Raw genomic sequence first — 27,378 nt, forward strand, 5'->3', positions numbered from 1 at the left:
ATTTTATGTCTACTTTGTCAAACTGAATTATATACGTATTGGATCGATCTTTTTTGATTTAATATATACCACGTATGGACTTACATACAATTTAGAAGATGGTGTTAGGAGGTTTTAAGATACCTTGCCATCGGCAAGCGTTACCGCAACTTAAGTAATTCGACTGTGGATGGCAGTGTTTAGAAGAAGTTTCTACGCAATCCATGATGGAGGGTACATAAGCTTCGGCCTGACCGAACTTACGGCCGTATAAACTTGTTTTATTTACAAGGTTTCCCCAGGCTTCCGCATTGAAAATAAAAACATTTAACAGCAAGTGTAAAGAATGGTGGTTGTATGTCAGCAAGTGGATGAGATAATGGACGCCAAAATGAATTTAAACATTTTAAAAGAAAATCTTCACTCCAGCACTGCTAAAATGGGATTCCCAGAGAAAGACTTCTTGTTCCAACAAGACAACGACCCAAACACACGGCCTGGGATGTGCAAATGTGGCTCCTTCACAACACTAAATACCTCAAAACGCCACCGCATAGCCCAGATTCCACCCCATTGAAAACTAGAAACTGAGAAAACCTTAAAAAAGTGTTACAGGAAGAATGGGGCAAAATCTCTCAAGAAACGTGCTTTTGCGTATGCCCATGGAAACATTTCAATAAAACTATTTAATAAAAATGTTAAACGGGTTACAAAAAAATACATTTGATTTCAAGAAAGCAAAAACACGAACACTTTTGTGAGTCACTGTATGTGTACTCTGGGTCGTGGTGAAATTCTAAGTCGATCTAGCAGTGTCCGTCCGTATGTCACTCAGTCTTTTGAAATCACGCCAACTTCCGAACAAAACAATGTATCGACGTGAAACTTGGCACAAGTAGTTGTGTTTGATGTGGGTCAGATTGTGTTGTGAATGAGTCATATCGGACATATCGGACTTTTAGGTATAGTCTCTATATAAACCAATCCCCAGATTTGGGTTGCGGAGCTTTTTGGGAGGTCGGTTGGCTTATATAGGTATTTAATATGGCTTGTTTAGTTTCACATAGACTTTGTTATTTGTTATATGTTGGACTCTCAAGCATCACACTGATTGACACTGGCGAATAGCTTGGCCAATTTTAATTTTTGGATTTAAAGGTAGATAGCTTTCAAAGAATGTCTTATTATATCCACCACTATAGAATGGTGATGGGGGTATAATAAGTTTGTCATTCCGTTTGTAACACATCGAAATATCGATTTCCGACTATATAAAGTATATATATTCTTGATCAGGGAGAAATTCTAAGACGATATAACGATGTCAGTCTGTCTGTCTGGCTATTTGTCTGTCTGTTGTAATCACGCTACAGTCTTCAATAATGAAGCAATCGTGCTGAAATTTTGCACAAACTCGTCTTTTGTCTGCAGACAGGTCAAGTTCGAAGATGGGCTATATCGGTCCAGGTTTTGATATAGTCCCCATATAAAACGACCTCCTTATTTGGGGTTTTGGGCTTATAGAAATCGTAGTTTTTATCCCATTTGCCTGAAATTTGAAATCTAGAGGTATTTTATGACCATAACGAGGTGTGCCAAAAATGGTGAGTATCGGTCCATGTTTTGGTATAGCCCCCTTATAGACCGACGAAAAATACGTGCGCCAAAAACTGTGAGTATCGGTCCATATTTTGGTATAGCCCCCATATAGACCGATCTCCCGATTTTACTTCTTGGGCTTATAGAAACCGCAGATTTTATCCAATTTACCTGAAATTGGAAATAGAGAGGTAATTTAGAACCGTAAAGAGGTGTGCCAAAAATGGTGAGCATTGGTCCATGTTTTGGTATGGTCCCCATATAAACCGACCTGCCGATTTGGGGTCTTGGGCTTATAGAATCCGTAGTTTTTATCCAATTTGCTGAAATAGAAAATCTAGAGGTATTTTAGGACCATAAAGAGGTGTGCCGAAAATGGTGAGTATCGGTCCATATTTTGGTATAACCCCCATATAGACCGATTTCCCGATTTGGCTTGCGGAGCCTCTAATAGAACCAAATTTCATCCGATCCGGCTGAAATTTGGTACATGGTGTTAGTATATGGTCTCTAACAACCATGCAAAAATTGGTCCACATCGGTTCATAATTATATATAGCCCCATATAAACCGATCCCCCGATGTGGCTTGCGGAGCCTCTAAGAGAAGCAAATTTCATCCGATCCGGATGAAATTTGGTACATGGTGTTGGTATATGTTCTCTAATGACCATGCAAAAATTGGTCCACATCGGCCCATAATTATATATAGCCCCCATATAAACCGATCCCCAGATTTTACCTCCGGAGCCTGTTAGAGGAGCAAAAGTCGTACGATTCGATTGAAATTTGGTCCGTGGTGTTAGTATATTGTCTCTAACAACCATGCCAAAATTGGTCCATATCGGTCCATAATTATATATTGCCCCCATATAAGCCGATCCCCAGATTTGATCTCCGGAGCCTCTTAGAGGAACAAAATTCATCCGATCCGGTTGAAATTGGGTACGTGGTTTTAGTATATGGTCTCTAACAACCATGCAAGAATTGGTCCATATAAATCGATCCCCAGATTTTCGGTCTATAGTTATATATAGGCGATCCCTAATCACACAAAAATTGGTCCTTATCGGTTCATAATCATGGTTGCCACTCGAGCCAAAAATAATCTACCAAAATTTTATTTTTATAGAAAACATTGTCAATATGTTATTTCTATAGAAAATTTTGTCAAAATTTTATTTCTATAGAAAATTTTGTCAAAATTTTATTTCTATAGAAAATTTTGTCAAAATTTTATTTCTGTAGAACATTTTGTCAAAATTTTATTTCTATAGAACATTTTGTCAAAATTTTATTTCTATAGAAAATTTTGTCAAAATTTTATTTCTATAGAAAATTTTGTCAGAATTTTATTTCTATAGAAAATTTTATCCAAATGTTATTTCTATAGACATTTTTTTTTCCAAATTTTACTTCTATAGAAAATGTTGTCAAAATTTTATTTCTATAGAAACTTTAAACTTAATTATATACGTATTTAATCGGCCTTTTTATACCCTTCACCACTACTGTGGTACAGGGTATAATAAGTTTGTGCATTTGTATGTAACGCCAAGAAGGAGTAATCATACACCAACCTTTTAGTATACGGATCGGCTTAGAATTAAATTCTGAGTCGATTTAGCGATGTCCGTCTGTCTGTCTGTCTGTCCGTCTGTCTGTCTGTCTGTTGATGTATTTTTGTGTGCAAAGTACAGCTCGCAGTTTTAGTCCGATTGTCCTAAAATTTGGTATAGGGTCCTGTTTCGGCTCAAAGACGATCCCTATTGATTTTGGAAAAAATCGGTTCAGATTTAGATATAGCTGCCATATATATTTTTTACCGATCTGGTCATAATTGGCGTGTATATCAACCGATCTTCCTCAAATTCCGTACATCCGAATATTGTATGGGTCTCGAAAAACTTGCAAAATGTCAGCCAAATCGGTTCAGATTTAGATATAGCTCCCATATATAGCTTTCGTCCGATTTACACTCATTTGCCTACAGAGGCCAATTTTGCACTCCGATTTAGTTGAAAGTTTGTACAGGGAGTAGAATTAGCATTGTAACTATGCGTGCCAAGTTTGGTTGAAATCGGTTCAGATTTGGATATATCTCCCATATATAGCTTTCGCCCGATTTACACTCATATGACCACAGAGGCCAATTTTTAACTCCGATTTAGTTGAAATTTTGCACAGGGAGTAGAATTAGCATTGTAACTACGCGTGCCAAATTTGGGTGAAATCGGTTCAGATTTGGATATATCTCCCATATATAGCTTTCGCCCGATTTACACTCATATGACCACAGAGGCCAATTTTTTTCTCCGATTTAATTGAAATTTTGCACAGGGAGTAGAATTAGCATTGTAACTATGCGTGCCAAATGTGGTTGAAATCGGTTCAGATTTGGATATATCTCCCATATATAGCTTTCGCCCGATTTACACTCATATGACCACAGAGGCCAATTTTTTGCTCCGATTTAGTTGAAAGTTTGCACAGGGAGTAGAATTAGCATTGTTGCTATGCGTGCCAAATTTGGTTGAAATCGGTTCAGATTTAGATATAGCTCCCATATATATGTTTTTCTGATTTCGACAAAAAAGGTCAAAATACCAACATTTTCCTTGTAAAATCGCCACTGCTTAGTCGAAAAAAACTGACTCTAATTTTCCTAAACTTCTAATACATACATATCGAGCGATAAATCATAAATAAACTTTTGCGAAGTTTCCTTAAAATTGCTCCAGATTTAAATGTTTCACATATTTTTTTACTAATATTGTGTTCCACCCTAGTGCATTAACCAACTTACATTTTGAGTCTATAGATTTTGTAGAAGTCTATCAAATTCTGTCCAAATCGAGTGATATTTAAATGTATGTATTTGGGACAAACCTTTATATATAGCCCCCAACACATTTGACGGATGTGATATGGTTTCGAAAATTTAGATCTACAAAGTGGTGCAGGGTATAATATAGTCGGCCCCGCCCGACTTTAGACTTTCCTTACTTGTTTAGTTTAATATATACCACGTATGAACTATGTGGTATATATTACGGTGTTAGGAAGATTTAAGATACCTTGCCATCGGCAAGTGTTACCGCAACCCAAGTAATTCGATTGTGGAGTCTTCAGTAGAAGTTTCTACGCAATCCATGGTGGAGGGTACATAAACTTCGGCCTGGCCGAACTTACGGCCGTATATACTTGTTTTTATTATTGGCTCGGAGCCAATATACAAATTTGTATGGGAAGATCAAAATCTTTGGACCAAGAAATCTGTTTTGCTGAGAGCAGTTCGACTTACCTGGTAAATAGATGCCGGATAACAAAAGTTTTTCGGGTAGGTCTGTGATTAAATTTGGTGCTACAATTTCATTTTCCAATTGATCTGTAATGAAAAATAAAAAGATGGGAAGATATATTTAAGAAAAATGTGTTTGACGTAAAAATATTTTAATTAAATAATTAGCTTTTTTTTAGATTATTACTATATAATAATAGATGTCGTTGGAATCATCTAGTTATCTCCGGTGTTATTAATTACATTGTGTCATATCATATGGTGTTTGAAACGCTACAATTTAAGCTTTTAAACATTCATCATCAAACGGTTTTGAATCCTTTAAAAAAGGCTGGGCCCGATAAATTGTCACTCACCGAATCGGCTATCGCTATAGCATTAGAAGCTCTTCCAGTTGATTTTCATTTGATTGGTAAATGTTCGGCGTTCAAAGGTTATGAAATAGAAAGGTCGGTTGATCAAGAGGTTTATAAGGAGGTGGTCTGATCTAAGATGAATGGCTGGTTTCCAGTACACAGGACGATGTTAAATATAGGACGAAAGCGAATAAAGATCGCCGCGATCCTCTCTCGCTTTCGATCAATAAAATCTACAATTTCACTATCTCGGCTTGGACCAGAAGACTTGATCGCGGAGAGTCTCATCAGTTAGTCCATATGGATTGTATGTTCGCATTAATTAAATTATTTTCAAAAGTTTTGTAGTCTATGGCAGATTTAATTACAAAGTGTTGAATTCTTTTTATTTGCGGCTTAGGTCTATTTAGCTCTCAATGTTTTATGAATGATGAGTTGATCCAGGTTCATGGGGTTATCCACATAATGTTTCGCCGTATGCTTAATTTTTGGCTGGCATTTTTGTTTTGTCTAATCGAAATCATAACAAATTTTTGGAATGATAAGATTTATGGGCATTTTCAAAGTCAAGCTAATAAATCTATGTTCAGTACAAAAAGAGACGAGCTAAAATTAAGAACATTATCGGAAATACGTGCATTGAAGGCCAATGAAATAAGAATATTTACTGGAAGCTATGTCACTGAAGAACCTTAGTGGGGTTTATATTGTATTTGTGTGGTTAGCAAGTCTCCCGAATGTCTGGAGTTTAGGTGAAACCAACTCCAGCCAATTGCGTTATCAAAAGATTGAAAATAGCATTGATGTGGATATCTCGGCATGTGATAATTTTTTCCGATATGCCTGTGGCAAATGGAGTGAAACAGCAAATACATCCCATGTGGAGAGTTTGGAGAAGATTGAATTGACCATCAATGGAGAAATGCAGAATATATTCGAAGCTGAAGACTTGAGTAAGGGACCAAAGTTCATAGCCAACATTTACCATTATTATCTAGCATGCAAGAATATTTCCCATACACCCCATGATGGTATCGAATATCTAAAATGGTTAAATGTCCATGAGAATTTCACATGGCCCCTTACTCTATGGGGACCAGGAACGGGGGATTTCAATTGGAGTTATGATTGGTTTGAATTGTTGGCCTTGACCAGACGTTATGGATTCAATGAATTGTTCTTTCGTCAAGATTTCGTCCATCGCATAGATGAACCATATGGCATGATAATTGAATTGAAAAGACCTTCACTGAAGATTATGGAAAATCTCTGGTCCATATTGATTAAATATCGGATATCATCATTTAAGGAAATTTTCGAAAATCTCAGTGAAGTAAATCAAGAGCTATTCGAAGGTACCTCAGAGCTATTTCCCATACAAGAAGATGCTGAAAACTACTATGAAGATGAATCGGAATTGGTTACATTGAAGGATTTACAAATGCCTTGGTTGGAGAAGTATTTGTGTGTTCTCCTAAACGAAACCGATGTGGATCCAAATATGCAGCTATACATCCAAAGTGTGGACTATATGAAGAGTATGTTCATGTTAATAAGTGAATACGACAATTCGTTGGTGTGTGATTATATCCATTTACATTTCTATATGTTCCTGGCTCACCAGGATACTTTTAGGCAGTCTAACGATTGTATGGCAAGCACTAGGATACAATTTCCCATGGCCCTACATTGGTTCTATGATCAAAGACATGGAGAGGTAGAAAAGGAAATACCCATGATTAAGGATATTTTCGAGAGTCTGAAGATGAGATTCAACAAAACACTGGAAAAGAATACCTATCAATTTAGTGTAGAGATTGTAGAGAGCTTAAAGGAGAAACTAATGGCATTGGATCTAGTTACCCCTAATGAGATTACAAGCGAATCCTTGGAATTGTATTATGAATCTCTTGAGCTTGATCCTTTGCAATATCATGGAAATGTTTTAAAACTCTCTCATTTCAAATTCCAAAAGATGATTGATGCCCTTAAGGTTCCTATAGAGAATAGTAGAGCCTTGGAATATTTGGATATATCTCCAAGGCCCATGGAGGAGAATCTAGAGGCTTTAAGGCAAGCTGCTTACACTCATCTACCACAATTATATCCTAGACTCAATATAATCTTCTTACCCCTCTCATTAATCCAATATCCCTACTATGGATCCCATATGCATGACATGTACATCTATAGTTCGTTGGGTTTCCATTTGGCTCGAGAAATTGTCAAGGCTTTTGATTTACACAATGTGGAAATTGGTTCGGATGGGTCCTATAACTATGACATGGCTGATGAGATATTCGATTACAATAAATTCGATAGTACCTCACGACGTTTGAAGACCGATTTCTCGCGAGTCTACGAAGTGGATGAAGTAATCGCCGATTTGGATGGCCTCAAATTGGCCTATGAGACATTTGTGGAACGTCATCCGGATATTCTACATCAAGAAGTCTTTGTCAATAAACGCTCCATGATGGTTAAACATATTTTCTTCTTGAACTATGCCCATAATTTTTGCAATAGCAATTGTGTGGCCAGTGTTTCGAGTATACGGAAATATGATGCCTGTAGCCGGGTGAATATACCAGTAACGCGTTTTGGTAAATTCCGTTTTGGTTTCCAGTGTCGTAAGAAACGCAAATGGGGTTATCCCCTGTGGCGTTAATGAAGAAGAAACTGTATATGAGTGAGATATTTGTTGATTTATTTCGAGTTGACTGTAAATGTTGATAAGCTGATGGTGTGTTTTGAAAACTAAAATAATAATAATAAATTTGAGATAGGCCCTCTACCATTGATTTATTGGAATTGTTTTCAAGAAAATGGTTGAAGATTGCTATATGAGTGTTCTGTGTATTGTGTGTACTATTACGGTTTGTTTTTTTTTATACTCTCCAGAACAGGATAGGACATTCAACAACGTCCATCGATATTAAATGGATTGACAACTATGAAAGTTGATTAAGGAACACTCAGGCTGATAGACGAATTTCTAACGAAGAGACTTATTTCAGCCACACTACGGCAAACAAACATTTAAAGGTATGTGAACAGAGGCACTCCCCAAGGAGGAGTTCTATCACCTCTTCTTTGGAATGTTGATATAAACTTTTGGTTTCCCTAGAAAAAGAAATGATACAAGTCGGGACATATGTGGATGATGTGGCTATAGCAGCCAGGGGAAAATTCCACAATTAGAAATATTATACATAGAGACTTCCGGATGACTGAGAAATGGGCGAAAGACAATGGTCTATGGGTAAATCCTGCAAAAACAGAACTGGCCATGTACTGCAAAGAACGCAAAATTCCCATAGTTAAGTCCAACTCCTTTGGTGGTATTGAAATTCCCTTTTGTAATACCTTGGGTTTGTTTTTTGTACTGGAAAATGAACTTTACGCTTAATATTGAAGAAAGGGCGAGAAAAGCCCTTTGCAAAAAAGCAATAGGAAAAAATTCGGGGCTAAACCGAAAATTGTGCATTGGCTGTACACTGTAGTGGACAGACCTAAAATGTTATATGGTGTTGTGATCTGGTGGCCGGCACTTCAGCAGCCGACCAGTTTAGATAAAGTTCAGCGAATGATCTGCTTGTGTATCTCAGGCTCATTCAGTAAGACAGGAGCAGAATTCCTTAATGTTATGCTGCATCTATTATCTTTGGACATATTAGCCAAACAGTCAGCAGCAACCACGGCTGTACGGTTGCGTGAGCCGTGAGGTCGGAAAAAACGCACGGTCACACTTCGGTCCTCAAAATAATGCCAGATGTGCCAAACGTAGTGGATTAGGTTAGGTGGCAGCCCGATGTATCAGGCTCACTTACACTATTCAGTCCATTGTGATGCAAACGTAGTGGATTACTCTCTGGCGAAACCGCTTTTCGCACACAGACCCCTGGGAATAAACGTTATATAGATTTCTACACCGATGGCTCCAAATTGAATGAAATCAAGTGGGTTTTGGAGTATATTCTAAAGACCTGGAACTTTGAATAGCGAAACGATTACCTAATCGCTGTAGTGTGTTTCAGGCTGAAATATTAGCAAAACTATAACTTAGAAATTGGCTGAGAATTAATTTTCCAACAATTTTTGGCATTAATATATAACCTGTAATAAAATCCTTAGACTCTCTGTTCCTTAACTCGAAAACTGCCAATGATCTCTCAACGAGATGGCTGAGCAGTACAATATTCATCTAATTTGGGTGCCTGGCCACAGGAACAGGAAACTGCGAAGCGGATGAGTTAGCAAGGCTAGGAACTACCTTGCATATTCCAAGGGAACTACTTGCAAGTTCTTACAGCGTGAGAAGCTTGTTATGATGATAAATGTCCGATGGAAGAATTTCAAGGGTTGCAACGGCACTAAGTAAATATGGCCACATCTAAACATAAACCGCACACTAGATATGCTAGTGTTTTCAAGACGTCAGATATCACTCCTGATATCTGCTATAATGGGTCGATGCCTGATAGGCGAGTTTGCAAACACTATTGGAGCGAAGTATAATGAGCGAAGTATAATGACTTATTATACAATTATTTTTCGAGCTTTATGGACAGATATAGATTAAGGAACATGGTAAATAGAGCCATTGAAAAGAAAACGCCAGATACAAATCTATACACGCCTGGACTGTACATGTTTCGGTTCGGGCGAATGAACCTTTCCACAGCCTTTAGTATAGATCTGGCTGGGAGAGATAACTCAATTTTGGGCCCTTTATGCTAACTCCTTATGGAGAAAACATTTGGGAAATTTCCCCTTACAAATTGAATCATCTTTTCTCCCACTGTACATCATCTTTTCATATAACTTACAAGTCCCTTAATCCTATTTTTATTTCGTTTTGTTACATAGTAATGCAACAACACGAAATTTATTTTTAGAAAGCTAATTTGTTAGAATTCACCTAAGTGGTGAACAGTCGAACAATGCTTATTGTTTCTACAGTCAACTACAACATGTGACAATTTACAGAGACTGGTTTCCAGGATACAACAACAATTCTAAGGCGTACATTAGTCGTGTTTTTCCTAGTTTTACGACGGGCTCATCGTTGCTTATTATATTTCATGTTAGCCTGATACCGACTGACTTATGCTGGAGCTGCCATGATGCGGATGAGAAGGAGTCACTTCTTGTGTGAATGTCCTGCATTTTGTGCAAGGCGTACGCGAATTTTGGGACCATACAGCTTTGGATTACTTGCAGACCTGGAAAATGTTAACTTATGCGCTTTATGGGCTTTACAGACTATAAGTTATTCCGGACGACAGTGCTCGTGTCGAACATATCCCATATATTTTGCACATTATAAGTTAAGTCCGAAGGCATAATCGATACTGCTGCATGTTTATGGGATCGATAACACATTTACCGATTATTTAGTTATCGCCGTCAAGTCGTATCGATCCGACACACTGTAAGATTCTTTACAAACACAGACATTCTGTCCGGAATAACTGATAGTCTGTAAAGCGCATTAAGCAGTCTGCTAATGTTTTTGGTACAATCTGGTTGGTTCAATAGAAGAAAATAATCGAGTACGTTCAACGGTCAAAACTAGAAGTGCCCATATGTAAGAGGTAATTTTAGATAATATCGTATCACAATGGACTGAATAGTCTAAGTGAGCCTAAACCTAAACCTAAAGTGAACTAAACCTTTATATAGTTGCCAAAAAAAATTGTAGAATTTGAGGCTATAGGCTTTCCATACATGATTTTCACTATCTTTGTGTTTCGCCTCAAGGAATTAGCTGATTTAATTTTTTAGTCTAAAGATTTGCAGAAGTGTAACAAATATTGTCCAAATAGGTTCAGATTTAAATATATGCATATGAAAATATAAACCTATACATAGAAATTCAAAGCAATTTGAAGGATTTGAGATGGTATTGGTCTATGAAATGGTGAAGGGTAATATAAGCGGTCCCGCTAGACTTTAGACTTTCCTTATTTGTTTTTGTCAGACTATGTTTGTAAAAGTCTCTTTCTACCCAGATAAAATACAATCGCTGAGTGTTCATGAAATGGTCTATATAAGCTTTGAATGATGGTTGGAAATGATCTCCACCATGGCGTTATTTAAATTAGAAGGAAAAGAACATCTTACCTTCCGTTAATGAATTACGTCGATCTTCGGCATTCTCTTCATCACTGTCAATATGGGGAAATGAGGTGCCCAAACAGAATCTGGGTAGGGCAGGTGATGTATTGGGATCATTCGATTTGGTTTCAGGCTGTGGGATACGTCCGTTCTGCTGGTTGTTGTTTTTATTGATGTGATTCAAATGAATCTTTGGATAACGAGAATCACTGGAATTGCTGGAGGCATTACTCAGGCCACTGGCACTACTATTACCCGACGATGTGGAATTCATGCTATCCTGGCGATAAGTGAATCTCCTCAACATGTATTTGTTGTTGTGCAATTTATTATTTTTGGTAATCAATTCACTGCGTCTTAGAATGCATTTGGGAGAATTTGGCACAGCCATTGTGGTCTTGATCATGGTGTCCAACGATGGCTTATCATTGTCATTAACTTGATCCGCATCTTTACATGTGGACGATAATAGGCTTGTTTTTGCCGCATCACAGTCGCCATCATTACTGTACGTTGAAGCCGTTTGTGGTGGCAATTGATTGAGCGACAAACGCTCCAAACTTTCCTCAACGCCAATGAGAAGATTTTGCAAAAGTTGAGGCAAATCGTCATTTAACATTTCGAGTGATATGGGACTCAGGTACAATGCGTTATCGTCTATATTTAGTTGGCAACTTTTCAAAGTTGATCCGGATGATGGAGATGCGATTGGCGTTGACGATGATTTCGATGTGTTGGAGTTCGCATTCGCAGGAATAACCAATGTCGTATTAGTTTCGCCAACTTTATTTGATATTGGTGTACGCCAAGTGGCATACAAGTGAGGTTCGCTGTTAGTTTCGTCTGAAAAGAGAAACAATGAAGAATATATAAATTGTTTTAATCTACAAGAATTTTAAGAAAAATAAAATACAATTTGCCGAAATGGTGTTCACACTAAGAGAATTTATAAATACATATAAATTATTAATACACTCAAAAAAGTGTATTTGGTTACAAAGATTATTGATTAAGGATTTTGGAATAAAATGCGGGTCAATGATATGTGGCTTCTATACAATAAAGACAATTTTTGGAGTTATCTAGCTGCAAATATACACTCAAAAAAAGTGAACCCTCTATTTCACTAAAGTCAATTTAACTTTATTTTAGTTCATTGAATTATTATGTTTGGAGAAAGTTTCCTTTACTCTAATAATTTGTTGCGTACGTCAGTTAAATAAAACTAAACAAGTAAGTAAAGTCTAAAGTCGGGCGGGGCCGACTATATTATACCCTTCACCATTATGTAGACCAAAATTTGTGTTACCATATCAACTCCTTCAAATTTGTTGGCAGTTATTATCAAAATTTATATTCCTATATACAAATATTTATATCTGAAACGATTTGGAGATAATTTTTAGTACTTCTACAAAATCGCTACAATTAAAAATTAAATCGGCTAACACCCTGGGATGAAACATATACATATAACATACATATGTATTCTAAATATAGGACAATTTGAGCAATATTTAAAATTTTTGCTACTCAGCAGTGGCGATTTTACAAGGATATTGGTCAAATCTCGCCAAGATATGTGGTCAATTGTGGGTTGTGATATATTATTTGGCCGATTCCGGTGATATTTCCACAAGTCGGAGCTTTATTTAAAATTCGACAATTCTGTGAAAAGTTTGGCATTACAGAAAATGACTACGATATGGGGAAATCATCACAGAATTTTGTGTAAAATGTGGGTATTTTGGCCATATTAGATTAAGATAATACACTTCTCTGTGGAAACTATCGAGTCAATTGGAGGAAACTCCCATTGAAAATGGGTCTAAAATATGAAACATTCTACCATATTTCCCCTACTCTGGCGTACATATATATGGGATCTATATCTAAATATGAACCGATTTTGACCAAATTTGACATGCATAGTTAGAATAATAATCCTGCTATCTCAGCAAAAAACCTAAATGGGAGAATAATTTTGGCCTCCGTGATCATATGGGTGTAAATCGGGCGAAAGATATATATGGGAGCTATATCTAAATCTGAACCGATTTCAACCAAATTTGGCACACTTAACGATACTATTAAACGTACTTCTTATGCAAAACTTGAAGCAACGCAGGGCAAAACTCTGGGTTTTAAAGCCATATAAGTGCAAATCGGACAAAAGATATATATGGGAGCTATATCTAAATCTGAACCGATTTGGCTGATATTTTGCGTATCTTTCGAAAGCCCCAAAATATTTAGCTTCCCGAAATTTTGCGAAAATACGTTTATTTGCCTCAAAATAGGCCTCAGTTTCGGCGATCACCTCTTCCTTGCAGCCAAATTTTTTCCCTGCGAGCATCCTTTTGAGGTCTGTGAACAAGAAAAAGTCGCTGGGGCCAGATCTGGAGAATACGGTGGGTGGGGAAGCAATTCGAAGCCCAATTCATGAATTTTTGCCATCGTTCTCAATGATTTGTGGCACGGTGCGTTGTCTTGGTGGAACAACACTTTTTATACCCTGCGCCACACTGTGGAACAGGGTATTATAAGTAAGTGCATATTTTTGTAACACCCAGAAGGAGACGAGATAGACACATGGTGTCTTTGGCAATAATGCTCAGGGTGGGTCCCTGAGTCGATATAACCATGTCCGTCTGTCCGTCTGTCCGTCTGTCCGTCCGTCCGTCCGTCCGTCCGTCCGTCCGTCCGTCCGTCCGTCCGTCTGTCTATGAACACATTTTTGTGATCAAAGTCTAGGTCGCAATTTAAGTCCAATCACCTTCAAATTTGGCACATGTTCCTAATTTGGGTCCGAATAGAACCCTATTGATTTTGGAAGAAATCGGTTGAGATTTAGATATAGCTCCCATATATATCTTTCGCCCGATATGGACTAATATGGTCATAAAAGCCAGAGTTTTGGCCCAATTTGGTTGAAATTTTGCACAGGGTGTAGATTTAGCATTGTTGCTATGCGTGCCAAATTTGGTTGAAATCGATTTAGATTTACATATAGCTTCCATATATATTTTTCGCCAGAAGCCAGAGTTTTGGCCCAATTTGGTTGAAATTTTGCACTAGGAGTACAATTAGTAATATAGTCATTTGTACCAAATTTGATTGAAATCGGTTCAGATTTACATATACAGACAGACGGACGGACACAAAATTACATATACAGGCAGACGGACAGACAGACGGAAATCGCTAAATCGACTCAGAATTTAATTCTAAGCCGATCGATTTACTAAAAGATGGGTCTATGACCACTATTTCTTGGCGTTGCATACAAATGCACAAACTTATTATACCCTGTTCCACAGTGTGGTGCAGGGTATAAATATGGGAAACATTTAAATCTGAAGCAATTTTAAGGAAACTTCGCAAAAGTTTATTTATGATTTATCGCTCGATATATATGTATTAGAAGTTTAGGAAAATTAGAGTCATTTTTACAACTTTTCGACTAACCAGTGGCGATTTTACAAGGAAAATGTTTGTATTTTGGCCATTTTTGTCGAAATCAGAAAAGCATATATATATGGGAGCTATATCTATTTCGATTTCAACCAAATTTGGCACGCATACCAACAATGCTAATTCTACTCCCTGTGCAAAATTTCAAACAAATCGGGCCAAAACTCTGGCTTCTAGGACCATATTAGTCCATATCGGGCGAAAGATATATATGGGAGCTATATCTAAATCTGAACCGATTTCAATCAAATTTGGCACACATGACTATACTACCAATTGTACTCTTTGTGCAAAATTTCAAGCAAATCGGTATAAAACTCTGGCTGCTGGGTCCATATTAGTGCATATCGGGCGAAAGATATATATGGGATCTATATCCAAATCTGAACCGATTTCTTCCAAAACCAATAGGATTCTATTCTGACCCCAATTAGGAACATGTGCCAAATTTGAAAGCGATTGGACTTAAATTGCGACCTAGACTTTGATCACAAAAATGTGTTTATAGACAGACGGACGGACGGACAGACGGACATGGTTATATCGACTCAGGGACCCACCCTGAGCATTATTGCCAAAGACACCATGTCGTCTCCTTGTGGGTGTTACAAACATATGCAGGGTATAATAATATGCACTTAATACTAGCGACGCCATCTATGTATCAGACCGGGGACTTATCAGCCAACCTGTTATGTTTGTAATCTATTATCTATGGGAGAATTTCGAATATGAAATCCATGGTAAAGGAATCACTTGATTAATTATAATTCCCATATCTTTCCACCCCACACATTTAGAGAACACCTATTGAAACTTCTAAAACTGTCAAAAATCATTACGTCAAAAGGAAATTGCAACCCAAAATAATCAAAAGTTGAAATTAAGTTTAATTACGCAAATAATAGAGTAGGTAATATGGAATAGTAAATTGTAGAAGAAAGCTCAAATCAGATAGAAATGCATATTTGGAACCCTACATCCCAAAGAAACGTAATCTTGTTCTAATTTTTTTTTACCCTAAACCACATAATGGTTATGGTAAAATAACTTTGATGTACAAAAAAAGTACCTACCAGAAATATTGATTTAGACCCCATAAAATGAGTCGATCTAACACTTGGTGTCGGTCCATTTGTTCATGTGTTCAAGGTTCCGGTCGCAATGATTAACCGATTTTTATGAAATTTACTACAGGGTGATTTTTTGGCGACGAAGGACGAACCCTATTAAATTTGGAATAAATCGGATCAAATTTAGATGTAGCCCCCAGATATATGCATCGTCCGATTTCAACAAATGGGGTCATATTGCGCTTACTTACTAACCGATTGTGTTCAAATTTGACACAGAATAGTATTTTTCAGCTTTCTCTAAACCTACAAAAATATCGCTTCTGTAACATATACTCTCAACCACATTTTGCTTCAAGCAAGTAAATTTTTGGGTATTGCCTAAATATTTATATTTGTGGTCTCTTCTAATATATAATACGTTTCAAATCATATTGGCCTCAACAATATAATATGTTTGAGTAGTCCAAGTTCCAAACATTTTGTTTTTTTTTCCTTCATCAAAATTCAATAATGTTGTTTTCCTATGAACTATATGGTTGTCCGTAATTATAAAATATATTTATGATCTCTTAGTCCCAAATATATTTGTTTATCATCCAAATGCAATAATTCGTGTCATTAGTTAATCTATAAACAACAATATATTTCTATGTAAAAATGTACATCTTTCAAGCACATTTTCTTTTACGCATATTAGTTTTACGTGTTAGCATATGAAATCTTAATGATAAATAAATGTGGCCTCCATTTGAATACTATTTTGTTTGAGCTCAAAAATAAGTCTTTTCTCCTTCTAAGTAGTTCTAAGAACATACATTTTTGTATGTAAATAAAATTTTTTATGTACATGTTGGGAGCCACCGTGGTGCAGTGGTTAGCATGCCCGCCTTGCATACACAAGGTCGTGGGTTCGATTCCTGCTACGACCGAACACCAAAAAATTTTTCAGCGGTGGATTATCCCACCTCAGTAATGCTGGTGACATTTCTGAGGGTTTCAAAACTTCTCTAAGTGGTTTCACTGCAATGTGGAACGCCGTTCGGACTCGGCTATAAAAAGGAGGTCCCTTGTCATTGAGCTTAACATGGAATCGGGCAGCACTCAGTGATAAGAGAGAAGTTCACCACTGTGGTATCACAATGGACTGAATAGTCTAAGTGAGCCTGATACATCGGGCTGCCACATAACCTAACCTAACCTAACCTATGTACATGTTATGTACCCTCCACCATTGATTGCGTAGAAACTTCTACGAAAGACTGCCATCCACAATCGACTTACTTGGGTTGTGTTATCTTAAAACTTCTTAACATCGTTTTCTAAATTGTGAGTTAGTCCATACGTGGTATATATTAGACAAAAAAGTTATGTATAGGTAAGTCCACAAATAAGTACGAATCGACATGGACTTTTGCACGGTACGTAGAGAGCCAGAATTGAAATATGGGGGTCGCTTATATGGGGGCTATATACAATTATGAACTTCATATGGACCAATTTTTGTGTGCTTGGGGATCGATTTATCTGAGGGCTATATATAACTATAGACCGATATGGACCTAGTTAGGCATGGTTTTTAGCGGCCATATACTAGCACAATGTACCAAATATCAACTGACTCGGATGAAATTTGCTCCTCCAAGAGGCTCCAAAACCAAACCTCGGGATCGGTTTATATGGGGGCTATATATGATTATGGACCGATATGGACCACTTTTGGCATAGTTGTTAAATATCATATACCATCACCACGTACCAAATTTTAACCAGATCGGATGAATTTTGCTTTTCCAAAAGGCACCGGAGATCAGTTTATATAATTATATATATAATCATATGAATGAACCAATTCCTTCATGGTTGTTGGATACCACACTGAAAAAAAAACATGCCCGGTTCCAAAGATTTTGTCTTTACTTTAAAAATTTTGGTATTGATTCCGAGCCAAAGAAGCGGATAATACAAGTAAGGATACTTTTAAGATACAATTCTCTTTTAAATTTGGATTTTGTGTACTTGCTTCTAGGAAGCAAATTTTTATTTTTCACTTTTTCAGCTTTTTTTCTTCATGTACTATCAAAGTCCTTTAAAAACGAGTTAACGACAACTTTATTTTCCAAATTAAGACTCGACTTTGAGTAGAAATTATGCTATGTTTCAAGTAAAAAACGTCTTTAAAATAAAGTGTTGAAAAACATGTCCTATATTTGAACGATTTTTTGCTTTGTAGTCAAGAAGCAAAAAGACAACAAATTTAAAGACAATTTCATTAAATTTAAAGAATTTTTCTGAATTATTAAAGTCAAGTTGACCTTAGTCCAAACATTTTTTCTTTCATGTTATGATACCCATTTTTAATTGAAATCACTTATTTATAAGGACAATATGACTTCATTGAAAAGTTTATCGAAAAAATCTTTATATTAGAGAAATGCGTCTTCTATGCTAAGCAAAATTCACATTCGTATTTTAAAGACATGAAATCTTTGACCTCACGACAATATTTTTTCAGTGCATATACTAACATCACGTACCAAATTTCAACCGAATCGGATGAATTTTACTCTTCCAAGGTGCTCCGGAGCTCAAATCTGGGGATCGGTTTATATGGGGGCTATATATAATTAACGACCTTGGTCCACATCGGTCGTTAATTATACACGCTCACAAAAAATCGCTTCTGTAACATATACTCCTAAACATATTTTGCTTCAAGCATATATATTTTTGGGTATTGCCCAAACATTTATATGTTTGATCTCTTCCAATATATAATATGTTTGAAAGCATATTGGTTTAAACAATATATGTTTGGGTAGTCTAAGTTCCAAACATTTTGTATTTTTGCATCCAAATTCAATAATGTTGTCTTCCAAAAAACAATATGTTATTATGTGAACATATAATATGTTTGGAAGCATTTTGCACCCAAAAATATTATATGCTTAAAAAAAAATTCTCCCAAACAATGTTGTGCTCAAAATTTTATTTATTTATTTATATATTTACAATCATAATGAATTATGAAAATAAACAGGTAATATAGGTGCTAACAACATAGGTTTTCGACCTGAATGCTCAAAATTTTGTTTCTGCCCAATTGTATATTCCCCCACATCTTTCTCACTTCCACGAGATTTTTTAGTTCTTAGCACGTTTTTCTGTAATACAAACATTGTAGAAGAAATTATTCAATTGTATGATTTTTTTATTTTAATTTTACCTTTTGCCGGACGGGGATTCGAACAGCGGACCACACAGTTTGTAAGGATAAAAGAAGTAGCTGATCAATTGCCCAAGGTAAAATAAAATGTTAATTTTGTAATAACAAGCAACAACCACCAACTTAATTCAATATCGCTCACTGTTAAATAGCGCTCCAAGCTACTAAACACATATATGTTTATAGGCTATTTCTAAATTAATATATGTTTGCATCCAAGCATATTATATTTACAAACATTTTATGTCCCAAACATAATATGTTCTAACATATTAACATATATGTCCCAAACATGTTATGCTAGTTTATGAACATTATATGCTTGCACTCAAAAATATTGTGTTTAAAAATTTGTGTTCCAAACATATAATGTTTATAGCCAAACATATGAAAAACAGTCTTTTTCATCCGTGTATATAGCCCCCATTTTTGCATGGTTGTTAGAGACCATATACTAACACAATGTACCAAATTTCAGCAGGATCGGATGAAATTTGTCTCTCTTAGAGGCTCCGCAAGCCAAATCGGGGGATCGGTTTATATGGGGGCTATATATTATTATGGGCCGATGTGGACCAATTTTTGCATGGTTGTTAGAGACCATATACTAACACCATGTACCAAATTTCAGCAGGATTGGATGAAATTTGCTTCTCTTAGAGGATCCGCAAGCTAAATTTGGGTCCGTTTATATGGGGCTATATGGAAAAGTGGACCCATATGGCCCATTTGCAATACCATCCGACCTACATCGATAACAACTACTTGTACCAAGTTTCAAGTCGATAGCTTGTTTCGTTCGGAAGTTAGCGTGATTTCAACAGACGGACGGACGGACATGCTCAGATCGACTCAGGATTTCACCACGACCCAGAATATATATACTTTATGGGGTCTTAGAGCAATATTTCGATGTGTTACAAACACTGACAAAAATATTGTCGTGAGGTCAAAGATCTCATGTCTTTAAAATACGAATACAAATTTTGCTTAGCGTAGAAGACGCATTTCTCTAAAATAAAGTTATTTTCCTTGTCCAAAAGTCGATAAACTTTTCAATGAAGTCGTATTGTCCTTATAATTAAGTGATTTGACTTAAAAATGGGTATCTTAACATGAAAGAAAAAATTTATAGGCTAAGGTCAACTTGACTTTAATAATTCAGAAAAATTCTTTAAATTTAATGAAATTGTCTTTAAATTTGTTGTCTTTTTGCATCTAGACTACAAAGCAAAAAATCGTTCAAATATAGGACATGTTTTTCAAAACTTTATTTTAAAGAAGTTTTTTACTTCAAACATAGCATAATTTCTACTGGAAGTCGAGTCCTAATAATAAAATAAAGTTGCCGTTAACTCGTTTTTAAAGGACTTTTATAGCATATGAAGAAAAAAAGCTGAGAAAGCGAAAAATTAAAATTTGCTTCCTTGAAGCAAGTACACAAAACCTAAATTTAAAAGAGAATTGTGTCTTAAAAGTATCCTTACTTGTATTCTCCGCTTCTTTGGCTCGGAATCAATACCAAATTTTTTAAAGTAAAGACAAAATCTTTGGAACCGAGTATGCTTTTTTTTCAGTGAACGGAATGACAAAGTTAATATACCCCTATTCTATGGTGGAGGGTATAAAAAAAAGGTCGCACAATGTTAAAAAAGTCGCTTAAATTTGTGAATTATTTTTGATTACAAAAAATGCTCTATAAAACAAATTTGATAAATGACATGTTAAATGTATCCTAATTTTAATTTTATTGATCCTAGATTTAAAACCAGATAGAGAGGTCGCTAAAAATGCCTTTATTATCAAGAAGTCGCATCTTTGGCTCGGAATCAATGCCAAAATCATTAGGGTAAAGACAAAATCTTTGGATCCGGGCATGCTTGTTTTCAGTGGCCTCTGTGATCGTACGAGTGTAAATCGGGCGAAATATACATATATGGGGGAGCTACATCTACATCTGAACCGATTTCAAACCAAATTTGTCTAACTTTACGACACTATCAATCGTCCTCCTTGTGCAAAATTTCAAGCAAATTAGGGTAAAACTCTGGTTCCTGGGGCCATATAAGTGCATATCGGGCGAAATATATATGTGGGAGCTATATCTAAATATAAACCGATTCCTCAAAACAAACAAACATGGAATTCTATTCTGACCCAAGGAACATGTTTGTACCAAATTTAAGTTGATTGGACTAAAACTGCAACCTAGACGTTGATTACAAAAACGTCTTGACAGACACTTTTTCTTTTGTGCATTGACTATTTCAAACACCCGGTGACCTAAATTCACAAGAACCTCTTATGAAAATAAGAACCTCTTATTCAGTGATTTCCACACGGACGAAAAAGACAGTTTTTCATATGTTTGGGTGTAAAAATTATATGTTTGGAACTAAAATTTTTTAACACAATATTTTTAAGTGCAAGCATATAATGTTCATAAACTAGCATAACATGTTTGGGACATATATGTTAATATGTAGAACATATTATGTTTGGGACATAAAATGTTTGTAAATATAATATGCTTAGATGCAAACATATATTAATTTAGAAATAGCCTATAATAAACATATATGTGTTTAGAAAGAGAGATCTAGAGAGTATGCTGCAAGTAAATTAATGGAAGTAACCAATTGGAGCTTTAAAAATATCCACATAAAGAAAATTTCATTAAAATTTTTTAATACCAGTGTATGCCCTAAGATGAAACATAATATGTTTGAACAATACAAACAATATTTTGTTTGGACCAATCCTGAAAATATATATATGCTTGAAGCAAAATGTGTTTGGGGTATATGTTACCTAAGATGAAACATAATATGTTTGAACAATACAAACAATATTTTGTTTGGACCAATCCTGAAAATATATATGCTTGAAGCAAAATGTGTTTGGGGTATATGTTACAGAGGCGATTTTTTTTTGAGGGTGCACAGAGGGACGGATATGATTAGATCGATTCAGAATTTTACCACGGCGAGGACTATGTAAAGTTTATAGGGCCTGAGACCAATATTTCTATGAATTACCAACGGAATGAAGCGAAGATTTTTCTATCGTCACGGAGAGTTTACAAATTTTATTACGCTTCAATGTTACCCATCTTAATATCCGCTTTTTATTGAACCAATCATAAGTTTTCTTGTTCTCTTAATAACCATTTGTATGACCACCATTGTGGGTTTATGGTCTTGATTTTCTTGGCCAAAGTTTGCAATGAGGGTCGTTATGTGTACTTACCTGTAGGTTGCACACACAAATAAATTTCAGCCGGTTTCAATTGGTCATCATCAAGACCCCCCAAATGAAGTATAACTTCGCCATTGGGTGTTACTAGAGGCCATCCTTGACACCAAATCAAAGCCTACAAATGAATAAAATAAAAATATGAATGACATAAAAATCCATTAAATACCAAAATGAAAACATTATTTTTTTTTTCAAACATAGTTGAAATGCATCAACTGCAAATGCAATCATTTTTTTTTACAATTAGCAAGACAAAGACATTGTATTGCCTAGCACTTTGCACTTTTTCTACAAGCAAGTGAGAATTTATGTGAAATCATGATGTTATGGGGTTGCCTCCTTATGACCACACAACTGCGACAAATGTTTTTCGATAGCATTCGACATTTGAATTCATTTCGCCTTCAATCACCAGTTGGTATTGGAAGAAAAGTTGCACTTTATATCTCGTCATCGGGTAAAGAATGTACAGTGTGTTATGAACAATAAAATTTAATACAATGAAAATACGCAATAATAAAATTCCCCAACTTCCAAGTAGTAGCTATAGCCCCCATATAAACCCTGAGTCGATTTATCGATGTCCTTCTGTCTGTGAACACATTTTTGTAATAGAAGTCTAGGGCACAGTTTTGGTCCAAGAATTTTAGCAATGCATTAAGAGTGATCAGATGGAATCCTAACATTTAAGCGTGCCGAATTTGATCCAAATCGATTCAGATTTAGATACAGTCCCCACATATATGTTTTTCCGATGTAGGCAAATATGGCCACAATACTCGATAAATCATGAATTCATAGTTGCTAAAGAGCATAAAATGACTTTAGATTTAAATATTTTCCATAAGCCGATTTCAATTTTACATCTAAAAATTTTCTAGAAGTGCAAAACATTTTGTCAAAATCGGTTCAGATAATAACATATGTATACATATGCACGCTCACAAAAAATCGCTTCTGTAACATATACTCCCAAACCTATTTCGCTTCAAGCATATACATTTTTGGGTATTGTCCAAACATTTATATGTTTGATCTCTTCCAATATATAATATGTTTGAAAGCATATTGGTCTAAACAATATATGTTTGGGTAGTCTAAGTTCCAAACATTTTGTATTTTTGCATCCAAATTCAATAATGTTGTCTTCCAAAAAACAATATGTTATTATGTGAACATATAATATGTTTGGAAGCATTTTGCACCCAAAAATATTATATGCTTAAAAAAAATTCTCCCAAACAATATTATGCTCAAAATTTTATTTATTTATTTATATATTTACAATCATAATGAATTATGAAAATAAACAGGTAATATAGGTGCTAACAACATAGGTTTTCGACCTGAATGCTCAAAATTTTGTTTCTGCCCAATTGTATATTCCCCGACATCTTTCTCACTTCCACGAGATTTTTTAGTTCTTAGCACCTTTTTCTGTAATACAAACATTGTAGAAGAAATTATTCAATTTTATGATTTTTTTTATTTTAATTTTACCTTTTGCCGGACGGGGATTCGAACAGCGGACCACACAGTTTGTAAGGATCAAAGAAGTAGCTGATCAATTGCCCAAGGAAAAATAAAATGTTAATTTTGTAATAACAAGCAACAACCACCAACTTAATTCAATATCGCTCCCTGTTAAATAGCGCTCCAAGCTACTAAACACATATATGTTTATAGGCTATTTCTAAATTAATATATGTTTGCATCCAAGCATATTATATTTACAAACATTTTATGTCCCAAACATAATATGTTCTAACATATTAACATATATGTCCCAAACATGTTATGCTAGTTTATGAACATTATATGCTTGCACTCAAAAATATTGTGTTTAAAAATTTGTGTTCCAAACATATAATGTTTATAGCCAAACATATGAAAAACAGTCTTTTTCATCCGTGTGGGAACGTAAACCTTTATAATTGGCTCCAAAAAAACATAGATGATAACGAAAATATAAATCTACAAAATAATATAGTTTGCCCGTCCCACTTTAGATTTTCCTTTAATGGCTTTTTGTTAAAATTTGAACTCAAAGCCATTTCTAGTTTGCTCAATTGTTAGACACTGTATTTCAACACCTGCACTCGGTCAAGGAAAGAGAAGATGACTCGCATTTTAGACACACTCACGCATTCCATTATTTACGATCATTATTCTGCATGGAAATCAATAATCGATGATATGAAATAAAAATGAAGCCTTCACTGGCGAATGGGTCATATGCTATCCAATGATTACATTGTACAAAGATAACGAATCCAAAATTAATGTCACCAAATAAAAAACACATCGTGGCTCTATGTGGAATACGCAAAAAAACAAAACCATGGCCACCTAGAATTACGATTTCAACTCTTTTTTTTGTGGAAAATTTATTTGAAGCAGAAAATGACTATCGATGTCACATTTGTCGGTTAGACAAAGAACCTCATCGATATTGATATCCATATAATTGGCGCATGATGAATGGATCATCAGCAGTTTTGATGGGAGGAAAGAACAAAAGATGAAAACGACCAAGCCTATTTTTCCCATACGCTTCGTTGGTCATAATGTTTGGAGGTGTAGAGTACGTTTTTTGTTTTTTTTTTGGAAGGAGGGTTCTTTGAAATTTTCCAGCACTTGAACGGATGAGGATTTTCATTAACGTTGTTGGATAATTGTTTGCGGCTTGAAATTGCCTGTTATTGACATTAAAAAGTGTCATTTTTATGGTTGATTTCATTGATGATCTTATGCACTGACAGTACAAGAAAATAATGGTGCATAAGGGGTTAAAACATAATTGAGAGCTTTCAATCGATTTTAAATAAATGTTCAATGATCCACTAAATGGGTGGGTCTATAACACTTTTGGTAATTTTTGAAATTGTTTTAATTTCATTAATTATAATCTTCTTTTCCACAGCGTGGAGGGTATATTACAGATCACGCTGAAATTCTTGGGTGATCTGGCACTAAGTTTCTTTCACTGTCATTCACAATCAATTTTCGTAGTTAGAGAGCCAAAGTGGTCGTTCCTCCATGAGGTTCTAGAAGTCAAATTTTGGGCGTCGGTTTATATGGGAGCATGGAATTTCGTAAAGGACGAAATAATATTAAAACCTCTACTGTGTGAAAAATAAATAGACGGAAGGACATACAAAAAATAGACGAAGGTATTAATAGACTGTGGAAATGATTCTGAGTGGATCAGTTTCTATAATGTGAGATTTAAATTAATTTTTCTAGTAGGTAAATATTCATAGATAAAGATTAACAAGTATATACGGCCGTAAGTTCGGCCAGGCCGAAGCTTATGTACCCTCCACCATGGATTGCGTAGAAACTTCTACTGAAGCCGATGGCAAGGTATCTTAAAACTTCCTAACACCGTAATATATACCACATAGTCCATACGTGGTATATATTAAACTAAACAAGTGTATACGGCCGTAAGTTCGGCCAGGCCGAATCTTATGTACCCTCCACCATGGATTGCGTAGAAACTTCTACGAAAGACTGTCATCCACAATCGAAATACTTGGGTTGTGGTATCTTAAAACTTCTTAACATCGTTTTCTAAATTGTGAGTTAGTCCATACGTGGTATATATTACACAAAAAAGTTATGTATAGTTAAGTCTACAAATAATTACGAATCGATATGGACTTTTTGCACGGTACGTAGAGAGCCAGAATTGAAATATGGGAGTCGCTTATATGGGGGCTATATACAATTATGAACTTGATATGGACCAATTTTTGTGTGATTGGAAATCGCTTTATCTGAGGGATATATATAACTATAGACCGATATGGCATGGTTGTTAACGACCATATACTAGCACAATGTACCAAATTTCAACTGACTCGGATGAAATTTGCTCCTCCAAGAGGCTCCAAAACCAAATCTCGGGATCGGTTTATATGGGGCAATATATGATTATGGACCACTTTTGGCATGGTTGTTAAATATCATATATGATCACCACGTACCAAATTTCAAGCAGATCGGATGAATTTTGCTTCTCCTAAAGGCACCGGAGGTCAAATCTGGGGATCTGTTTATATGGGAGCTATATATAATTATGGGCTGATAGGAACCAATTCCTGCATGGTTGTTGGATACCATATACTAACATCACGTACCAAATTTCAACCGAATGGGAAGAATTATGCTCTTCCATGGGGCTCTGGAGGTCAAATCTGTGGATCGGTTTATATGGGGGCTATATATAATTATGGACCGATGTGGACCAATTTTTGCGTGGTTGTTAGAGACCATATACTAACACTATGTACCAAATTTCAGCCGGATCGCATGAAATTTGCTTCTCTTAGAGGCCTTGCAAGCCAAATCGGGGGATCGGTTTATATGGGGGCTATATATAATTATTGACCGATGTCAACCAATTTTTGCATGGTTGTTAGAGACCATATACTAACACCATGTACCAAATTTCAGCCGGATCGGATGAAATTTGCTTCTCTTAGAGGCCTCGCAAGCCAAATCGGGTGATCGGTTTATATGGGGGCTATATATAATTATGAACCGATGTGGACCAATTTTTGCATGGTTGTTAGAGACCGTATACTGACACCATGTACCAAATTTCAGCCAGATCGGATGAAAGTTGCTTCTCTTTGATGCTCCGCAAGCCAAATCGGGGGATGGGTTTATATGGGGGCTATATATAATTATGGAATAGTTTTTGCATGGTTGTTAGAGACCATATACTACCACCACGTACCAAATTTCAGCCGGATCGGATGCAATTTGCTTGTCTTAGAGCATTCGCAAGCCAAATTTGGGGGTCCGTTTATATGGGGTCTATACGTTAAAGTGGACCGATATGGACCAATTTTTTGCATGGTTGTTAGAGACCATATACTAACACCATGTACCAAATTTCAGCCTGATCGGATGAAATTTGCTTCTTTTAGAGCAATCGCAAGCCAAATTTGGGGGACCGTTTATATGGGGGCTATACGTAAAA

The 27,378-nt window shown here is 35.8% G+C and overlaps 1 protein-coding gene across 3 annotated transcripts in view; it reads right to left on the reverse strand.

Annotated features, from left to right (window-relative positions):
* Pura (Puratrophin-1-like) overlaps nt 1-27,378 on the reverse strand; it is a 379,113-nt gene that overhangs the window by 172,876 nt on the left and 178,859 nt on the right. For all 3 annotated transcript variants that reach the window (XM_075303290.1, XM_075303289.1, XM_075303288.1), the window contains 3 exons: nt 22,377-22,500; nt 11,361-12,197; nt 4,882-4,965 (listed from right to left, as the gene is read on the reverse strand). In XM_075303290.1, coding sequence (XP_075159405.1) covers nt 4,882-4,965; nt 11,361-12,197; nt 22,377-22,500 — 1,045 coding nt within the window. The remainder of the gene's footprint in view (nt 1-4,881; nt 4,966-11,360; nt 12,198-22,376; nt 22,501-27,378) is intronic.

Source organism: Haematobia irritans, chromosome 4 (assembly GCF_050003625.1).
Source record: "Haematobia irritans isolate KBUSLIRL chromosome 4, ASM5000362v1, whole genome shotgun sequence".
Taxonomy (NCBI): domain Eukaryota; kingdom Metazoa; phylum Arthropoda; class Insecta; order Diptera; family Muscidae; genus Haematobia; species Haematobia irritans.